This window comes from Cydia splendana, chromosome 27, assembly GCF_910591565.1.
Source record: "Cydia splendana chromosome 27, ilCydSple1.2, whole genome shotgun sequence".
NCBI classification, from domain to species: Eukaryota; Metazoa; Arthropoda; class Insecta; order Lepidoptera; family Tortricidae; genus Cydia; species Cydia splendana.
In genome coordinates this window covers 2,408,422-2,425,753 of record NC_085986.1, presented here as the reverse complement: position 1 = coordinate 2,425,753, position 17,332 = coordinate 2,408,422, and the positions used below count along the sequence as shown (strand labels likewise).

At 35.4% G+C, this 17,332-nt stretch overlaps 1 protein-coding gene across 1 annotated transcript in view; it reads left to right on the top strand.

The window, feature by feature from the left end:
* The window catches only part of LOC134803789 (ankyrin repeat domain-containing protein 50), an 88,908-nt gene extending 80,754 nt beyond the window's left edge, over positions 1 to 8,154 (top strand). The window contains exons 39-41 of the mRNA XM_063776625.1: positions 2,737 to 2,820; positions 7,151 to 7,221; positions 7,989 to 8,154. Coding sequence (XP_063632695.1) covers positions 2,737 to 2,820; positions 7,151 to 7,221; positions 7,989 to 8,104 — 271 coding nt within the window. The 3' untranslated portion in view covers positions 8,105 to 8,154. The remainder of the gene's footprint in view (positions 1 to 2,736; positions 2,821 to 7,150; positions 7,222 to 7,988) is intronic.
* Positions 8,155 to 17,332: the final 9,178 nt, after the last annotated feature.

Below are 17,332 nucleotides of genomic sequence, written 5' to 3'. Positions count from 1 at the left end.
CACTAATAATTAAGTACAAGTTAAGTTAGCATTAGAAACATAAATTTACTTATATGTACGAGTATGTAAAAAATAATAAGTAAAAGAAATTGCTTTAAAGTGAAGTAAAATGTTGCTGTACGGACCCGTACATTAGGTATGTGTTAACTCTAGGTATTAGACGACTTAAGGCCCTCCCTGTCTTGTCGGCCCTTATACTCTGTATCTTTAGGTATTTAAATAAAAGTAAACAAACTATTTGTTAATTTTCGGGTAGTTATAACATTTATTGGTTAACCAACCAAATACAAAACCGCTTGGATCAGTCACTGAACGACCTGACTTTAACCTGCATTATTTGATCATGTAATGTTTTCATCTACCCTCAACTGGCTTAAGAAGCCATTTGAGGGTAGATTTTGTTTACTTTTATTTAAATACCTAAAGATACAGAGTATAAATACTGCCAAGTCAGGAGGGGCCTAAATCTATACTTAAAGAATACTTACTATAAATTCTTATTCAATCAATTTAGATTTTTTCACATTTTTTTTACAATATGTTAATATAATACTATTTAATTTATAAACTTTACAGTTATGTGGGTTTGCACTGCCCAATTACTTTATTTCTAGCCACCGAATCGCTATCTGAAGATTGTCAGGAAGAGATCGCTCTTTAGCGATAAGTCCGCCTGTTGTTGCCTACTCACTTATGTTCTAACTCTGTTTGTTACTCTGTTAGTGATTGTAACATGTATTTTAAAAGGATAGATGGCTAAATAATATCAAACTTGTAAAAGGAGATTTTAGTGCTTTGAATATTTTTCTGAAAATCTGTCGCTCGTGTATATTAATCAGTGTAATCCGCTGTGTGTAATGCTTTTGTTGTTAGAGTGAATTGCAAAAAAAAAACATAGTTAAGGACATGTAATTAGTCTAAAGTTAATTTATTCCATTGTGTTACGTCAATTAAGCCATTTCTAATTAGGTTATAATATCTGGGAGACCGAGCTTTGCTCGGAAAACACATAATAACTCAAAAATGCGCGTTTTCCCAGAGATAAGACCTAGCTAGATCGAATTATCGCTCCCGAAAATACCCATATATCAAATTTTATCGTCATAATAAATAAATATACATATAAATAAATAAACAAGAATTGCTCGTTTAAAGGTAATTGTATATAATATTAGATAGATAGATGAATGAAAGTGACTAGTGTGTTAGCGTATGCTATAGACTTATATTATGTGTATGAATTAAGTACACACAATAAATACAATACAATACAATTTACATAGTTGACCGGAGCGTAGCGAAGGTCTACGTTTCGACTGGAGCATTTTGCTTTTGTATGTCCGGATGTTCTCCTCTACAGATCGTAATTCTTAACCGAATCTCGTGAAATTTTGTGACTGGATTCTATGTCTAAATAAAAATTTTTTGTCCGTCCGGTTTTTTGATTTTTTTTTAAATGGCGGAGTTGTGATAGCTCGCGCCTAAACAAATAGTGGTATCGGTACCATACGAGTGTTTTCTTTTTGAGATATGTTTATAGATTAAATGGCCAAAAATTCAGAAAATTTATTTCGCTGGTTTCGAAGGTATGGAGATATTTAATTTTAACTAATTTTAATTTGAGAAGGAGTAGCTAAATTTCGTCAACCCATCTAAGAACTATTTGGCTCAGTTTGTAAACGTTCGCTTTTTCTGTTTGCACAGAGGGTCTGGGTTCGATCCCCAGTAATTGTATGCTGGGATATTATTATAACTTTTTGTATTTTTTTACACATACATTTCGTATTGTTTTTTTTTTTTTAATTTACTATATTTAAAGCTCTTAGTACCATGTTATTTAAAGCTCTGCTCGCGAGGTCTACAGCTCACAGAGCCACTAGTTAATTTTCGTAACACAAATGAATCAATTAAGTTTAGACTAATCACAGCTTCTTAACTGCGCTTAATTACGTACATTTTTTTTGCAATTTAGTCGTATTAAGGTATAAGGATTTCTATTATACAACTTAGCTTAACCAACTTTCGACATAAATAAATATAATGGTTTTTGTTTTTTTTTTTTAATGTTTATTTAGGAAATTAAAATATGTTTTTATTGATTAGAATAATTTTAGTATGTCATAAAGGAGGGTTTAGCTATAGCCTGTAACCAAAGAGAATTTGAAATAGAGGAATATTGTCAAAGTAAATTATGTAGTCAGTACATTTACTGCCATCTTTCGACACTAATGTATGTAATGTATGTAATGTATGTGTATGTATGTAATGTATGTGTAATGTAATGTATGTATGTGTATGTGTGTGTGTAAGTATGTATTGCTTAGTTTGGGGCTAGGTTGATCTGTGTAAGATGTCCCCAATAAAAAAAAATTATCAACACTTTTAGAACGACAATTGAATTTGATCCTTATTTTTGTGCCTGTAAATGTACCGCGCTATTCATTTATTATGTAAGACGATTTATGCCAGTTTATGACCCCCTCCCACCCCTATGTAAGAAAAAATAAGAGTAGGCGGACCACCTCCCCCCTGTGTATTATTTATTACTTACGTAAGAATCTGTAGGAAAAATGAATACACATTGGATTTGTTTTAGTTTTAATTTTCAAAGAAATATTTTACTCCTAAATCTCCTTACGTAATAAATGAATGGCGCCTAATTGACTTTGACAATATTCCTCTAGTTTAAATTCTCTTTGCCTGTAACAAAGGGTTAAAGCAAAGTTTTGTGCATAGTGGAGGAGCTTCGAAGAGTCGTCAGGCGTACAACAGGCTAGTAGGCAGTCTGGGGCGAGCGAGAGGGCGCATATTTAAGAAAACGTGAGTGAGCGAGAGAGGTTTATACTGTAACAGAGCGGTTAAAGTCATATAGCCAGTATTTTGATATCGTAAAAACTATAGTTGGTCAAACCAATTTGTCAGTCAGTAAGAACCAGGAAAACTATACTTTATTTCAAGATGAAAATTACACTATAAATTTGTTACATCCGTCAAAATTATGTTTATCTTCTCATAATACAGTAAAATGATACATTTTGCGTTTGCGTCAAATCCGGTAGTTCTGATTTTCTGCAGAATTGTTTATGATGTTGGCCCAATGAATAATCCAAGTTTGTGACCTCGAGCGCCGAACGCAACTTTGTCAAAAATCGAATAAACCGCAATTTTTTTTACATTTGGGCGATTATAACCCTAAAGTACTAGTTTTTGATAGTAACTTCCTAGGGCGTTTTTAAAGTAGACTAATTTGCTACAATAAGACACTAGAATTGTCTCTGTACATCTAATATTTTCCGAGATAAAGCCTTTCAAAATGTATAAGTTTTTCGAACTTGTATTCGTAGGCTAAGTAGCACCGCAAGTGCAGTGAGTATACACTTTTGTCTTAGGCGATGCCGGTTGGCACAATTGTTTATAAGGTCAATCAAAGCTGATTTGGCCCGGTAGCCACAAGATCGTACCGCCCCTCCCCCCCCCCCCCCCCCCCCGCCTTCCCCAACAAAACAGGATTGTCAAAGTTGCGTTCGGCGCTCGAAGTCACAAACTTGGATTATTCATTGGGCCAACATCATAAACAAGTCTGCAAAAAATCAGAACTACCGGATTTGACGCAAAAGAGCCAGGTTACAAAATTCGACAAAGTTACTGGATTATCATCATGATCGTCAAAAATTACATTATAAATTTAAAATAATAAGATTGATTGTGTCTCCCAATAGATATTGCATATAAATAATTTTGTTAAAAAAACTAAATGAAAAACGAACTATTTTCATGGAATGCTCTTGCAGTGTAGAAAATTCCGTAGCAGTTTTCAGAACATTAAATATGTATTTTAATACGAATAAACTTGTCTATTATGTTATGGTCTGCAGACTCGGTTGTCATTTAATTCAAGCGTTTTTACGTGATCATAATACTGGCATAATACTTTCACTGTGACATCATCCACTCTTCATCATTTGGGTTTAGGTCACCTTAAAAGAAAGTTCCATGAAAGTTTTAGGTTTCATTTCTGAGGTATTGGGTTTTGCACCTTAAACGTATGAGCACAAGGTTTAAAATAGAGAAGAAACGAGAAGGGCTCAGGCTCACATAGGCAGGGAGCACATAATATTAAGAAGTAAATTATGTATAAGTCTCTTAGGCTTGCGCCATTCCATTAACCCAGGGTTAACCGGTTAAACCTGAAGTTACCATGGTTACCAATACAATTAGACACTGGGTTAACCGGTTTAACGGGTTAACCATGGGTTAGTGGGATGGTGCAAGTGGCGCTTAGGGTGGTATTCCTCCTATCCAATTTTTTTGTCTCACATTTTGCTTAATGAGAGAGTGAGACGCAATTGGACCAATATATTGGACAGATGGAATATCACCCTTACTAACAATAATTGTATTAAATCATCTTCACCGTTGTCATAAATAAATCTATAGAATTTATTAAGTTAAATAAGTAAAAAGATAGGATTGCAATTTTAACATATGTATATATATCCCATATATATATTGTATATTGACCCATATTTTGCGTTTAAATAGGGTATTTCGCCAGTAACTGGCCACCTGTTAGTAACTGGCCACCCTAACCTCCTGAGTTCCTGAGGCCCTTATAAAGGATTTAATCCAAATCGAAATTTGAATTAAAATGGAATATAAGACGGTTCCAAATTCAAAACTGCAATAATGACAAGGGGAACTCAGGAGGCTAAACTAGAAAATGAATTTTATTCACCTACAAACAGAATTCATTTTAATATAAAGGTGGCTAGTTATTGAACGCTGGCCAGTTATTGAAACCTTATACTAATATGAATTCTGTTTATAGGTAAATAGTATTCATTTTTAGTTTAGGGTGGCCAGTTATTGGCCGGTGGCCAGTTACTGGCGAACCCTACCTACAAATGTAGTGCATAATTATTATCTGTCGTATTTTCACGGAAAAATATGAAGTGTCTTGCTATTTCAGTTAGTCTCTATACTGTAAGTACTGACGTTGACTGAAGTAGCATGACAAATACGAACGTTTCCGAGAAAACACGATGGAAAACAATTATACACGTACGTAACCTATGTAAAAATACTAAGCGCCACTTGCACCATCCCACTAACCCGGAGTTACCCGGTTAAATCGTTAACCCATTCTCAAAGTGTACTGGTAACCATGGCAACTCCAGGTTTAACCGGTTAACCCTGGGTTAGTGATTGGTGCAAGTGGCCCTTAGAATATTTACTTTATTACTAATTACAATTAAACTTGGTATATTATTAGAGAGAAAGATTATTTTTAATGTCCAGTCGCCATCAGATATATCGGAGCGGTCAAGGCGCTCACAAATATCGGAACACGCCTTTATTTCCGAGGCGCTAGAGTGCGTGATCAGATATTTTTGACCACCTCGGCAGCTCCGATATATCTGACGGCGACTGGACATATGTGTAATTTATGTTGCTAAAATATAACCTTAACTTAATATATTCTATAGATTGTATGTTACAGTATAAACGTCTATTGGCTTATAATAACATTAATAACCAGTTGTGGTGTGTGATATCTAACAATATTATTTCAATTTACTGGAAATAATATTGTTCGCTCTAGGTGTGGTAATATACTGGCGCTTTCGCATAACTTTTCTTCGCCTAATCTAATGTTTCACCTAATCAACTGTTGACATAATTATAGTTCGTTTTTTTGAGCATTAGAAAAAAGGTAAACAATCTTGATGTGTCTTTTAATTGAATAACACGTTTTAAAAATAAGTCACGGCAAATATGTAACAATTATGAATCTAATACAATCATTTATATTCTTCTGCTTTCATAAGTAATGGTTTATAAAAAGCGTTTTTCAATTGAAAGACATGTCAAGATCGCTTACTTCTTTCTAATGCTAAAAAACGAAATATAGATGCATATTTTGTGGCAATCGGTTTACAAAAGTTTGTACTGCCGACTTTATGACGTCACAGCAACTACCCCCACCACTTTCGCGCTTGTCATCTCATATATTTGGGTTCAGGGCATTACAGTGAATGCACCATATTCACCCATATCCGAGACGACATGAGCGAAAATCGATTTCTAGAAGACTTTTCTTTCGCTGGCCGGTCTACTATCATATAGAATCTATAATAATCTATATTATAGATGTAGTGTAGGGACGCCCGGCCGGAAGCAGGCGGGCTGTCGATCTCGTGTCGCGTTCATTCAGCCCAATATCATATGTAGATGCAAGATGCAGGTTAGGTTAAGATAATAATTTATTTGGGTAGAATTTTAAATGGCTTCAGATTGAATGTCATAGATTTTGACAAAGTATTTGGGTTACGAAAGACACTGGAAATAAGGTCGTGTAAATACATTTTTGGAATGTGGGCTTGTAAAGAGGTTTGTGAACTCGGCCGTACAGCTTGGCAAAAAGAGTAGAAATTAAAAAGTGGCAACACTGTAGTGTCGTCCCTTTCAAACCAATTTATATAAGAAAACTGGACGACACTACAGTGTTGCCACTTTTTAATTTCTACTCTTTTTGCCAGGCTGTACTAGATTGACCTAAAAAACTATGAAAGTCAAACCAAAACTAGATTTCTTCACATTATCAGAAAAAAAGAGTGATCATTATAAACAACAATATATCTTCTCGCGTTATCCCGGCATTTTGCCACGGCTCATGGGAGCCTGGGGTCCGCTTGACAACGAATCCCATGATTTGACGTAGGCACTAATTTCTACGAAAGCGACTGCCATCTGACCTTCCAACCCAGAGGGGAAACTAGGCCTTATTGGCATTAGTCCGGTTTCCTCACGATGTTTTCCTTCACCGAAACGCAACTGGTAAATATCAAATGATATTTCGTACTTAAGTTCCAAAACTCATTGGTACGAGCCGGTGTTTGAACCCGCGACCTCCGGATTGAAAGGCGCACGCTCTTACCGCTAGGCCAACAGCGCTCTAAAGGGGCCCACTGATTACCAGTTCGCCGGACGATATCGGCCTGTCAGTTAAACGCAAAATTTGACAGCTCCGAACAACTGACAGGCTGATATCGTCCGGCGAACTGGTAATCTGTGGGCCTATTAACATTATAAACAACAATCTGGTGATATTATCTTTTGTCTTTTATTTACTATAATGATTTGTTCACAGTAAAGGAAAGAGGAATGGTATCGTGACAAATCCGGCAATGCGACTTGTCGCGAATGTCAGAAACGGCCTCGGTAAGTGACATTTTCATTACTGGAGTCCTTCTCTCCTCTCTCTCTCTCTCTCTCTCGCCCTCTCTCTCCCTCCCTCTCCCTCTCTCTCCTTTTTAGGGTTCCGTACCCAAAGGGTAAAACGGGACCCTATTACTAAGACTCCGCTGTCCGTCTGTCTGTCTGTCTGTCTGTTACCAGGCTGTATCACATGAACCGTGATGGTGAGTATTTCTGTTGCCGCTATAACAACAAATACTAAAAACAGAGTATACTTAATAAATATTTAAACGTGATGTTTTTGCCGTTTTTAAGGTTCCGTACCTCAAAAGGAAAAAACGGAACCCTTATAGGATCACTCGTGCGTCTGTCTGTCCGACCATTCCCCCCCCTTTAACTCTGAAACTACTGGGCCTAATATTTTGAAAAAAATACACAAAATAGTACTTTACCTATAGATGACAGGAAAACCTATTAGAAATGTGCAGTCAAGCGTGCGTCGGACTTATGTACGGAACCCTTGGAACGCGAGTCCGACTCGCACTTGGCCGGTTTTTTGCGTAATGGTACGGAATCCTTTGTGCGCGAGTCCGACTCACACTTGGCCGGTTTTTATTACTGGAGTATTTCTCTATGACTGCAGTAACTTAACTAAGTGAACTAGAATTCATTTTTAGTTTAGGGCGGTCAGTTACTAAAAGTGGCCAGTTACTAAAAGTGGCCAGTTATTGGCGAATTACCCTATGGTTATTAAGCAGCTATACTATAAAAAATGTTCTTTTTTTTAACAGACAGCGCCGCCGCCAATATTCGTCGCACGGGGGTAGCCCTAGCAGCGAGCGCCAGCTCCGCCAACCCGGCTGTCAAAACCAACGCCTTCCAGTGGAGGAAGGAGACGCCGCTATAAACTAGAGCGAGAGGCAAGGACCGAACAGAAAGTCATGTTAGACAAAGATCTCTATAGGGTAATTTAGCCCAATTATTTGAGTAAAGAAGAAATGTTAGCGTCAGACAAGGACAGACTATTTTTCAAGTAAATCTGTAACAAATTGATATTTATCATTTAATTTAATTTCAGCGAATAGCTACTAAATGGCCTAATATTTTCTTAGGTTAAAAATTAGGGCAAATTAAATAATATCAAATGTTAACGGCAAAATGACATCATAATTTGTCAAGGGGGTAAAGTGAAATGTACTTTAGCCTTACCACGAGTTTGACACTGATCTGACACTGACATATTCGCTAGCGTGTGCGTAACTTTCTATACATCTCGCTCGTACTGGCATATTAGTGCTACCATAGAGACATCTAGCTCAACAACATAAGACTTTCCGGTCGGTGCTACATCTATTGTCACTTGACAGTACTACTACTGCTACTTAGCAGTGCTGATAATTCCGCTACTCGATGCTAGATGTCGACTATGAAAATATTAGTCTTTTTGGTACTAAAACTGATCTATGGAGTGAGCACTCTATGTATTTTTTTCTCTATGGTGCTACCGAGATTTATGGAAAGTAAGTTGCACAGACGTTCGCGAATATGTCAGCGTCTCGTGGTAAGGCTACTAGTATCTGTACGAGTACATACAGAAGAGCGAGAGAGCAGATGCGAAATAATGAATCGGTATTATAAATCAAAGAAATTAATGTGAAAATGGTGTAATATTTGTTTTGTATTAATGATATTCATAATTATATCGGTCTAAGGGAATTATAATATACAGATATAATGCATAATTATTTTCCATCGTATTTTCACAGAAACGTACGAACGTGTCTTGCTATTTCAGTCAGTCTCGGCACAGAATAAATAATAGTACTAGGTACAGAAGACTCACTCTCTAACAAAGCGCGTCTGTTACGATCAGGACAGATATGGCCGCTAGGTGGCGACAGCGCCACGCGCGGCTTATGGCTAGCCACCAAAATTAGTGTGGAACGGATGTACTTTTAGCTACCTGTAGCAAAGCGACGAAATAGCGAAGTGAGCCACGCCTGGTCTCGGCACATAAAGTACTGATGTTGACTGAAGTAGCATGACAAATACGAACGTTTCCGAGAAAATACGATGGAAAACAATTATGCACTCATCTGTATTAAACTATGATCCTAAGGACCTGGCATATAAGTCTCATTACATTTAGACTATGATATTAACAATATTATTATTTATAGGTTATGTAAATATGATTTAATTGTTTAAGTGTAATTAGGAACCTGAGATATTGTGTAATTTTATGATTTTGATATTTTTTATATGAAGTGACATTTTTTTTGTATGTATTATTATACTTTGTCGATGTGAGCCAATTTAAAAAGTAAAATGTGTAAGACTTGTATAAAAAACAAATTAAATGTAAAAAATTTGAAGAAAATTAATCGAGGACATTTTTGTAAACTTCGATGTTTATAAAAAGGCGTTAAGAAAACCCAAGGTGTGAACCATTCAAATATCGACATTATGTGTTGAGATTTAAGGTCGATAATATAACGTAACGCAATGATGAAATACCCATTCGTCCAAATCGAAACGATCGTCGTTGTAGTTACGTTAAAATGTGTAGTTTGAGAAATCGGCACGTATAAATAAACTGCGCGAAATGGTTCCTTATTCTTGCAATCTATACTCTGTATCTTTAGGTATTTAAATAAAAGTAAACAAACAATTTGTAAATTTTCGGGTAGTTATAACATTTATTGGTTAACCGACCAAATACAAAACCGCCTGGATCTGTCACTGAACGACCTGACTTTAACCTCCATTATTTGGTCATGTAATGTTTTCATCTACCCTCAACTGGCTTAAGGAGCCATTTGAGGGTAGATTTTGTTTACTTTTATTGTATACCTAAAAATACAGACTATACGACCTGGGACCTTTCTTCTGTCTGTAGCCAAAAGTAAGTAAATATTCTTTATTGTACCAATAATTATACATTTTACATACATGTAAAACTACAAAGAAATTTTAACGGAAAAATAGAACCAGGTAACAACAGGCGGTCTTTTCGTTAAAAAGCCAAAATTTAAATATTATAAAACTATTTTATGAGTGAAGCGCAAAAAAATTGTCAAAAGTTAATTGATTCCATTGTCTTACGACCAATAAGCCATTTCTATTTACGTTATATGCATGAGAGTGTGTTAGCAAGGTGTAACGTACTGGTGCTCGACGCGGTCCCAGTACATGTCATCTTGAAACTTAAGTCATTGTCAATAGAGGTGACAGCAGGGTGTCATCTATTGCGCATTAGCATGTCGAGCACTAATACGTTTACCTCGTATGCTATAGACTTATATTTGTATGAATTAAGTACAATAAATACAATTTACATGGTTAATTTTCGTAACACAAATGAATCAATTAAATTAAGGCTAATCACTGCTTCTTAACTACGCTTAATTGTGTACAAATTGTTTGCAATTCACTCTTGTACGAAGATTTAAAGATATAAACGTTATTAATCTAATATTTACAATGTTTCACATAATGTAAAGTTTGATATAATATGACATCTTATATAACAACTATAACCTGTATCTTGAGGTATTTAAAAAAGAGTAAACAAAATCTACCCTCAAATGGCTTCTTAAGCCAGTTGAGGGTAGATGAAAACATTACATGATCAAATAATGTAGGTTAAAGTCAGGTCGTTCAGTAACAGATCCAGGTGGTTATGTATTTGGTTGGTTAATCAATAAATGTTATAACTACCCGAAAATTTACAAATTATTTGTTTACTTTTATTTAAGTACTAAAGATACAGAGTATAAGAAACAGAAAGTTTAACAAAAAATGCATCTGTACTTTATGTGCAACTTTAGGCGAAATGTTATGTGAAAAAACTTTATATCAAAATGATGCACCACTGTATTTATAATACTCTACACCTGAATCTATAATTATATAAAAACGTCCGTAGTGACTAAGTTTCCTCTGTTAGGCTAAATTTTCTTAAGGAAAATTTGCTTTTAACTCGATTTTAAAATATGTAGAAAACTAGTGTTAAATTAAATAACAATCAATTAATACTTGAAAAATTGCACGCTACGATTATGATTTAAGTCTTTGAAATATCTCTTAAGACATTCAACCTTATGACTATAAATTTACGCATGAGACTTCGTCAAAAAAGCTTGATACAATGACTTATATTGCAATAGTGTGAAAAATTATTAAGAAAACTACGTACAGTTGCTCTTCACCGAACTTGGCAAAAATAAACACCAGAGGGCGCCGTAAGCCCTTAAGAGCGTCCGCAAGCCGACCCATACCGCCGTAGACGGGTGGCCGAGTGGTTTAGGCATCTGCCGCGAATGCAGAGGACGCTGGTTGTATCCCAGCCCTGGGCTCTGGAGGACTCGATCACTTTTTCTTTCGTATATGACATTTCAGTTTAACAATAAAAACTTTGTTTAAGGTTTTGAAAAATATACGTAGCTAAATGGTACGGTAGCATTCCTAAGCATAGAGCTAAAATACAAAATATAATCCAGTGGATTGATCCCAAAAATAGTACAATAACCATACAAAACGTGATCTCAGAAATGCGAACAAATTTACACATTCTGGTTCTAAAAGATGTGCATTTAAACGTAATATTATGGTAATATTTTGAAAACTAGTCCCTTTAGCCGGGTCTGTACCGACCGCACGGTCGTCCGGTCGGTGTATACCCGGTTTGTTGTGTAGATACGGTGTTTCTATAGATTTTACAATACATAATTTACTTATCTATAAATTCTCAAACAAAACATCTAAAAGAATTAAAAAAGTCTATAGAAACACCGAAACATTCTGACGTGTATACACAAGTTAATATATGGCAATATGTATTATGTAATATTTAGGTTAAATAATAAATTTAGTAGGGTTTTGAAATTTTAAGATGGCAACACCAACTGTAGCGTACGCGTGTATAATTTATCTAAATGGTTGCTAACTGCAATATTAGCGAATATATGCAAAAATATATTATCACTTCAAAATTTAAATAATTAACAAGATACCTCAATATTAAATCGGTACCTTTTTGATTTTCTTATTTGCTTTGCTTAAAATGATGTTTTCTTTACTCAAAACAATCATTTATTGCATTAAAAGTGACATTAATATAGTATTTTTACAAATAATTACATAATTACAAAGAAATTAACTATTAGTCAATCCCGTTTATCGCTTCCGGTGCAAAAGTGCCCATAATGCTCACGGCATTACCCCGCTGGATGGCTATGGACAGCCTCTGCACCAGAAACGATTCGGAGCGGGGATTTTTCTTTAGTTATAAAATATATTGTTAAAAGGTAACTAAGTGTGGCCTGCCTTTACATTGAGTTATATTTACACATAGATTAGTGTTTTATTGCAAGTTCACTAGTTACTATAGGGGGCAGCATAGGAGCCGTCAGATCTTTGGCGTGAGGCGTAAATGTGTCGTTTATCCTTCCGATGTAGCCCACAAGATGGCAGAACCTACTATGCACAAGGAAACGTACCGACGAGAACGGTAGATGGTAGCACTTGCAATGTACATGTGCACATATGTTTCCGATTCAGGCCACAAGATGGCAGACCCTCCAACTCGCACGGTCCCTATTTATGTTAGTGGCAATTTGGTAAATGTATACACTTGCACTTAAAACAGTAATCAATGTGTAAACAGGCCCCGGAATGAAAGTACGACCAGTTACACTTACCCGTATATGTAGACTTTTTTAGAAGAATGTTGGGGCATATGAAAAATTATATTCAATACAACATACTCTCAATAGTTTCAAAAAAGCAATATTTTACTTTCTATAATAATATTCAATGAATAATCTTACTGATAGTATATTTTGAATATTATACCATAGTAACGAATTCACCTCATAATAGGTTTATAACTTATAACATTTATGTGAATGAAAATTAGGTGAAACGCGTTTTAGATTTAACACATTGTTCGAGGCACTAATGTTTAGGGGAAATGAGGCAAAATTATAAATGCAATGACTTCTTTACTATTGACAGGTATATTAACGATATTACTACGCACGAGAATACTAGTAACTAACAATAGAAAAAGTATTTGTTTATACTGTTATTGGTCCGCGCGATACAGGCGTGCCTAGTGCGGGTACCAAAGTTAATCTTATAGAAAAGTGTAAACTCTTAGTTAATAAATATTTTTTCATATGTTTTCATTTAGAAGTGACATCATTTAAAGTTAATCTATTTTAACTCATGAATACAATAAATAAAAATCCCTATGTAAGTTACAAAAAAAACCTAGTGGCGATGTTTCGATACCAGCAAAAATATATAAACTAGATACTTTAGAAGTCATTGCTAAGAAAAATTAGAATTTAAAAAATTCTCAATGGTATAGTTGTGGTAGTGTTTCGGAGTAAGATTAAAAATCGAATTAAATTTAACTAAATTTTTGAGGCTGAATCTTGATCGAGTTTGAATTTCGTGTCATATAAATTGAGGCTAGGATACTTTTCTTATATTTTATTTAGTAATATGTAACTACGTTCTATAATGAAGGGTTGACTTGCTTTAAAAGCGGTTCGTGACATCTCTTTTAATTTTAAAATCGTAGTTATACATTTTTAGTGTACAGAGTTTCAAGATTATTCTTCCACAGATGAATATTTTGAATAAAGACTAATTTGATTAACCCTCTAGATGTGTCTAGCAAGGGTATACATACACAAATATAACAAATACTATACCTATCTCATGTATATTGTATTTTTAGGTCACAAAAAGTATCAAGATATGTCATTCTGTTCTAAGAAAAGTGATTTGAAAATACCTGTTTTGAAATACATAGTTGAAAGTTATACTCATTTTATGATTAAAATGTTGTCATAATTTTCCCTTGCTATAAAATCACTTTTAATAATAACGAAACCTCAATTACATAGGCCTACTATAAAATATCTTGATATTTTTTGGGACAAAAATGACAAATTATTTTCTGTATGATAGTTGTGAATCGATTCTTGCTAACCTCCAGTCAATATTTTTTAGTCTTTTTTACAATTATTTTTAAAGTTTTTGTTGTGGGTCATATTAATATTAATATATGACTCTCATACAAAAATCATCGCATATAACGCCTTAGTTTACGCTTATTTTGTAAAAATATTGTAATATTTATTTATTGAGTTTTGGGAGCGTGATATTATATTTTAAAACCTAATGTAACGTTCATTGCAAAGTTTTTAGGGTTATTATAAAAGACACAGTAAAACCCAGAAAACTATAATAACACAAATCGCAATAAGTATATCAATTAAAATTATACGAAATTACATTAGGTTAATAAATATTATGTCAAATTTCGTGCCCATTGCCGTGCAGTTTTAAAAAGTTTACGAACCAAGGACAACACTTTGACGATGACGCCGAGACAAATGTCGCTATCCTTATCGCTCCCGTACATTGGCAAAGGACATACATACGCGCAAGTGATGTTTTATTATTATTTATTTATTTATTTATTCATTATCAAATGAACAATAAAGTTACATTTAATGCAGAAATTCCGCAAATGTCATTGGACACTGGCATCATGGAGCAATATAATTAGAGTTAGACCAAGATAAGTATGCAGCGATTTTGATAGCCCACGCAGTGCAAGTGTTATTATACAAAATAACACTTATACTGCGTGGGCTATCAAAATCGCTGCAGACTTTTCTTGGTCTAACTCTACGCGCGTGCGACAGAGATAGGAACAGGCGGGTCAAGGTCAATGTACGATATTCCTCGTGATAACCTCCTAAGGCCCAAGGTCCTACCTATAGGACTTAATCAGTTCGATGAAATTTAAATCATATTCAATTGGAACAGAGTCGCATTTGTTTTGTTTCGTTCAATTTTCAAACAAACCCAAAATGAACTCTATTCCCTGCACTAAAGGTTCAACTTTCAGTGGCAAATTCTGGATTTTTCATTTGTATGGCTGGGCCTTAGGAGGATAAGTCAGTTTGATGTAAAAAACCGGACAAGTGCGAGTCGGACTCGCCCACCGAGGGTTCCGTACTTTTTAGTATTTGTTGTTATAGCGGCAACAGAAATACATCATCTGTGAAAATTTCAACTGTTACAGCTAGCTATCACGGTTCGTGAGATACAGCCTGGTTTTACCCTTTGGGTACGGAACCCTAAAAACAACTAACAATGGTTCGTAAACTTTCTATTTGCACATTTGTGTGAGTTTGGTGACATTGTGATTTAGATTATGAGTTGTTTGTGTTGAATCTTGTACGAATATAGCGTAGGTGGTGCCGTGCGATACATGTTGTGAAGAAATATATTGAAATATATATAATTTCTCTTACTTTTGTTTTATTTTGAAGAAATACTGTCAGTGGCGGATTTGCCCTAAGGCCAATTAGGCCCGGGCCAATTAGGGTGGCAAGATGTTAAGGGCGGCAAATTGTGACAAAAAATTCGCGTGGCAAAGACTGCAAATCCGCCACTAAATACTGCCTAGTATATCAATAGGAACCATACACGTCGGAAACTAGCCAGTCTTCTCTTAGACCACGGGGACAACGTCGGCCTCGAAACGTTGGAGGTAAATTTAAAACTTAATTGTAAGCGATTAACCGCTTACTGCATGTAATAATTTTTTTTTTTTAAATTGTACTTTAGTAGCTGTAAATAGAGTTGAATATCATACCCGCCAATGGCTTCGTATGCGGTAAAGGGTTAAGTCCCGTTTTATTCAATAATGAAATAATGAATTCAAACCCTGAAAGTTTAAATCAGTGCGTTACACACGCACACACATTAGTCTACATTCTGCATTTTTTTACATTTCATGTTTTTGTGCGCCATCTGTTTTATTTTAAATGTACTAATTCTCGTGCAAGAATACAACGATTAGTTCTACTACTCGCCACAGGATGGTGGTATTATATAAATATTAACAAATGTGAGCCTTGCATTTAAAAATAAATAAATATAGGACATTATTACACAAATTGGCTTAGAGAATGATAGATATATTGAGGCGTAGTCTAATCCATACAAATCCATAATTAATAAATTTTTATTATTTCCTGCTTTACGATATAAATGCGAAAAGTAGGAAATAAATTCGCAACGAGTGCCAATAAATTAAAACACGACCGAAGGGAGTGCTTTAAATCGACACGACACAGTGTTATATGCTAAGCGGGCCAGGTGTTAAAAATGATCTTAACACGACTTTATTGTTAAAGGGGCCCACTGATTAACTGTCCGCCGGACGGTATCGGCCTGTCAGTTAGAACAAAATTTTGACAGTTCCGAACAACTGACAGGCCGATACCGTCCGGCGGACTGTTAATCAGTGGGCCCCTTAAGAGCGTGTCAAGGTAATTGTGAACACCTCGCCCGTTTAGCAACTAGGGCGGTAACTAGCACCATATGTACCTACTGTAAAAATACAGGGTCATTGCGTCAGTTTACCGTCCAGTACATGCACAGACAAGATATCCTCCAGACTGAGCATAATGCTCTACCCGCTCTGCCACGCATACGGTAGTTTTACTCCATTTTCGAGTCGAAAGTGTCTTTGTGTGACGTCCGTGTCTTTGGACGGACCAATCACGGCACGGGATCTCGCTCACCTCATCCCCCGCAATTTGAATAAATACCGGTATATTCAAATGATACGCAATTCTTTGTAGCAAGTACGCCAAGTGGACGGAAACGCACTGGACAGTAAACTGACGCAATGACCCTATTCATCCATAGAACATTCAGCTTGTTTGAAAAATGACATAAAAGTAAACACAAATAACAATATTTTTCTGAACATTTAGGAAAGTAAACTGAAATAAATGTCATATACTAAGAAAAAGTGACCAAGGTCTTTATTTCAGTTTATAATTTATATAGTAGTGTTTCTACTTGATAAAAACAAATTAAAATATTTTTCTGAAATAATTTAATTTGTTCAAATACTTTAGTATTGATGGCAGCTCCATCTCTCTCGCTAGCTCGGTATCACATGAGTGATCTAGTTAGAAGGTTCGAACCATATTGTTCTACCTTAGAGATGGCCAGGGGGCGCCATAAGCCTTCAGTAAGAAGTGCATATACTTGGAAAATTTGACCGATGCCGCTGTGACCCGGTGGCCGA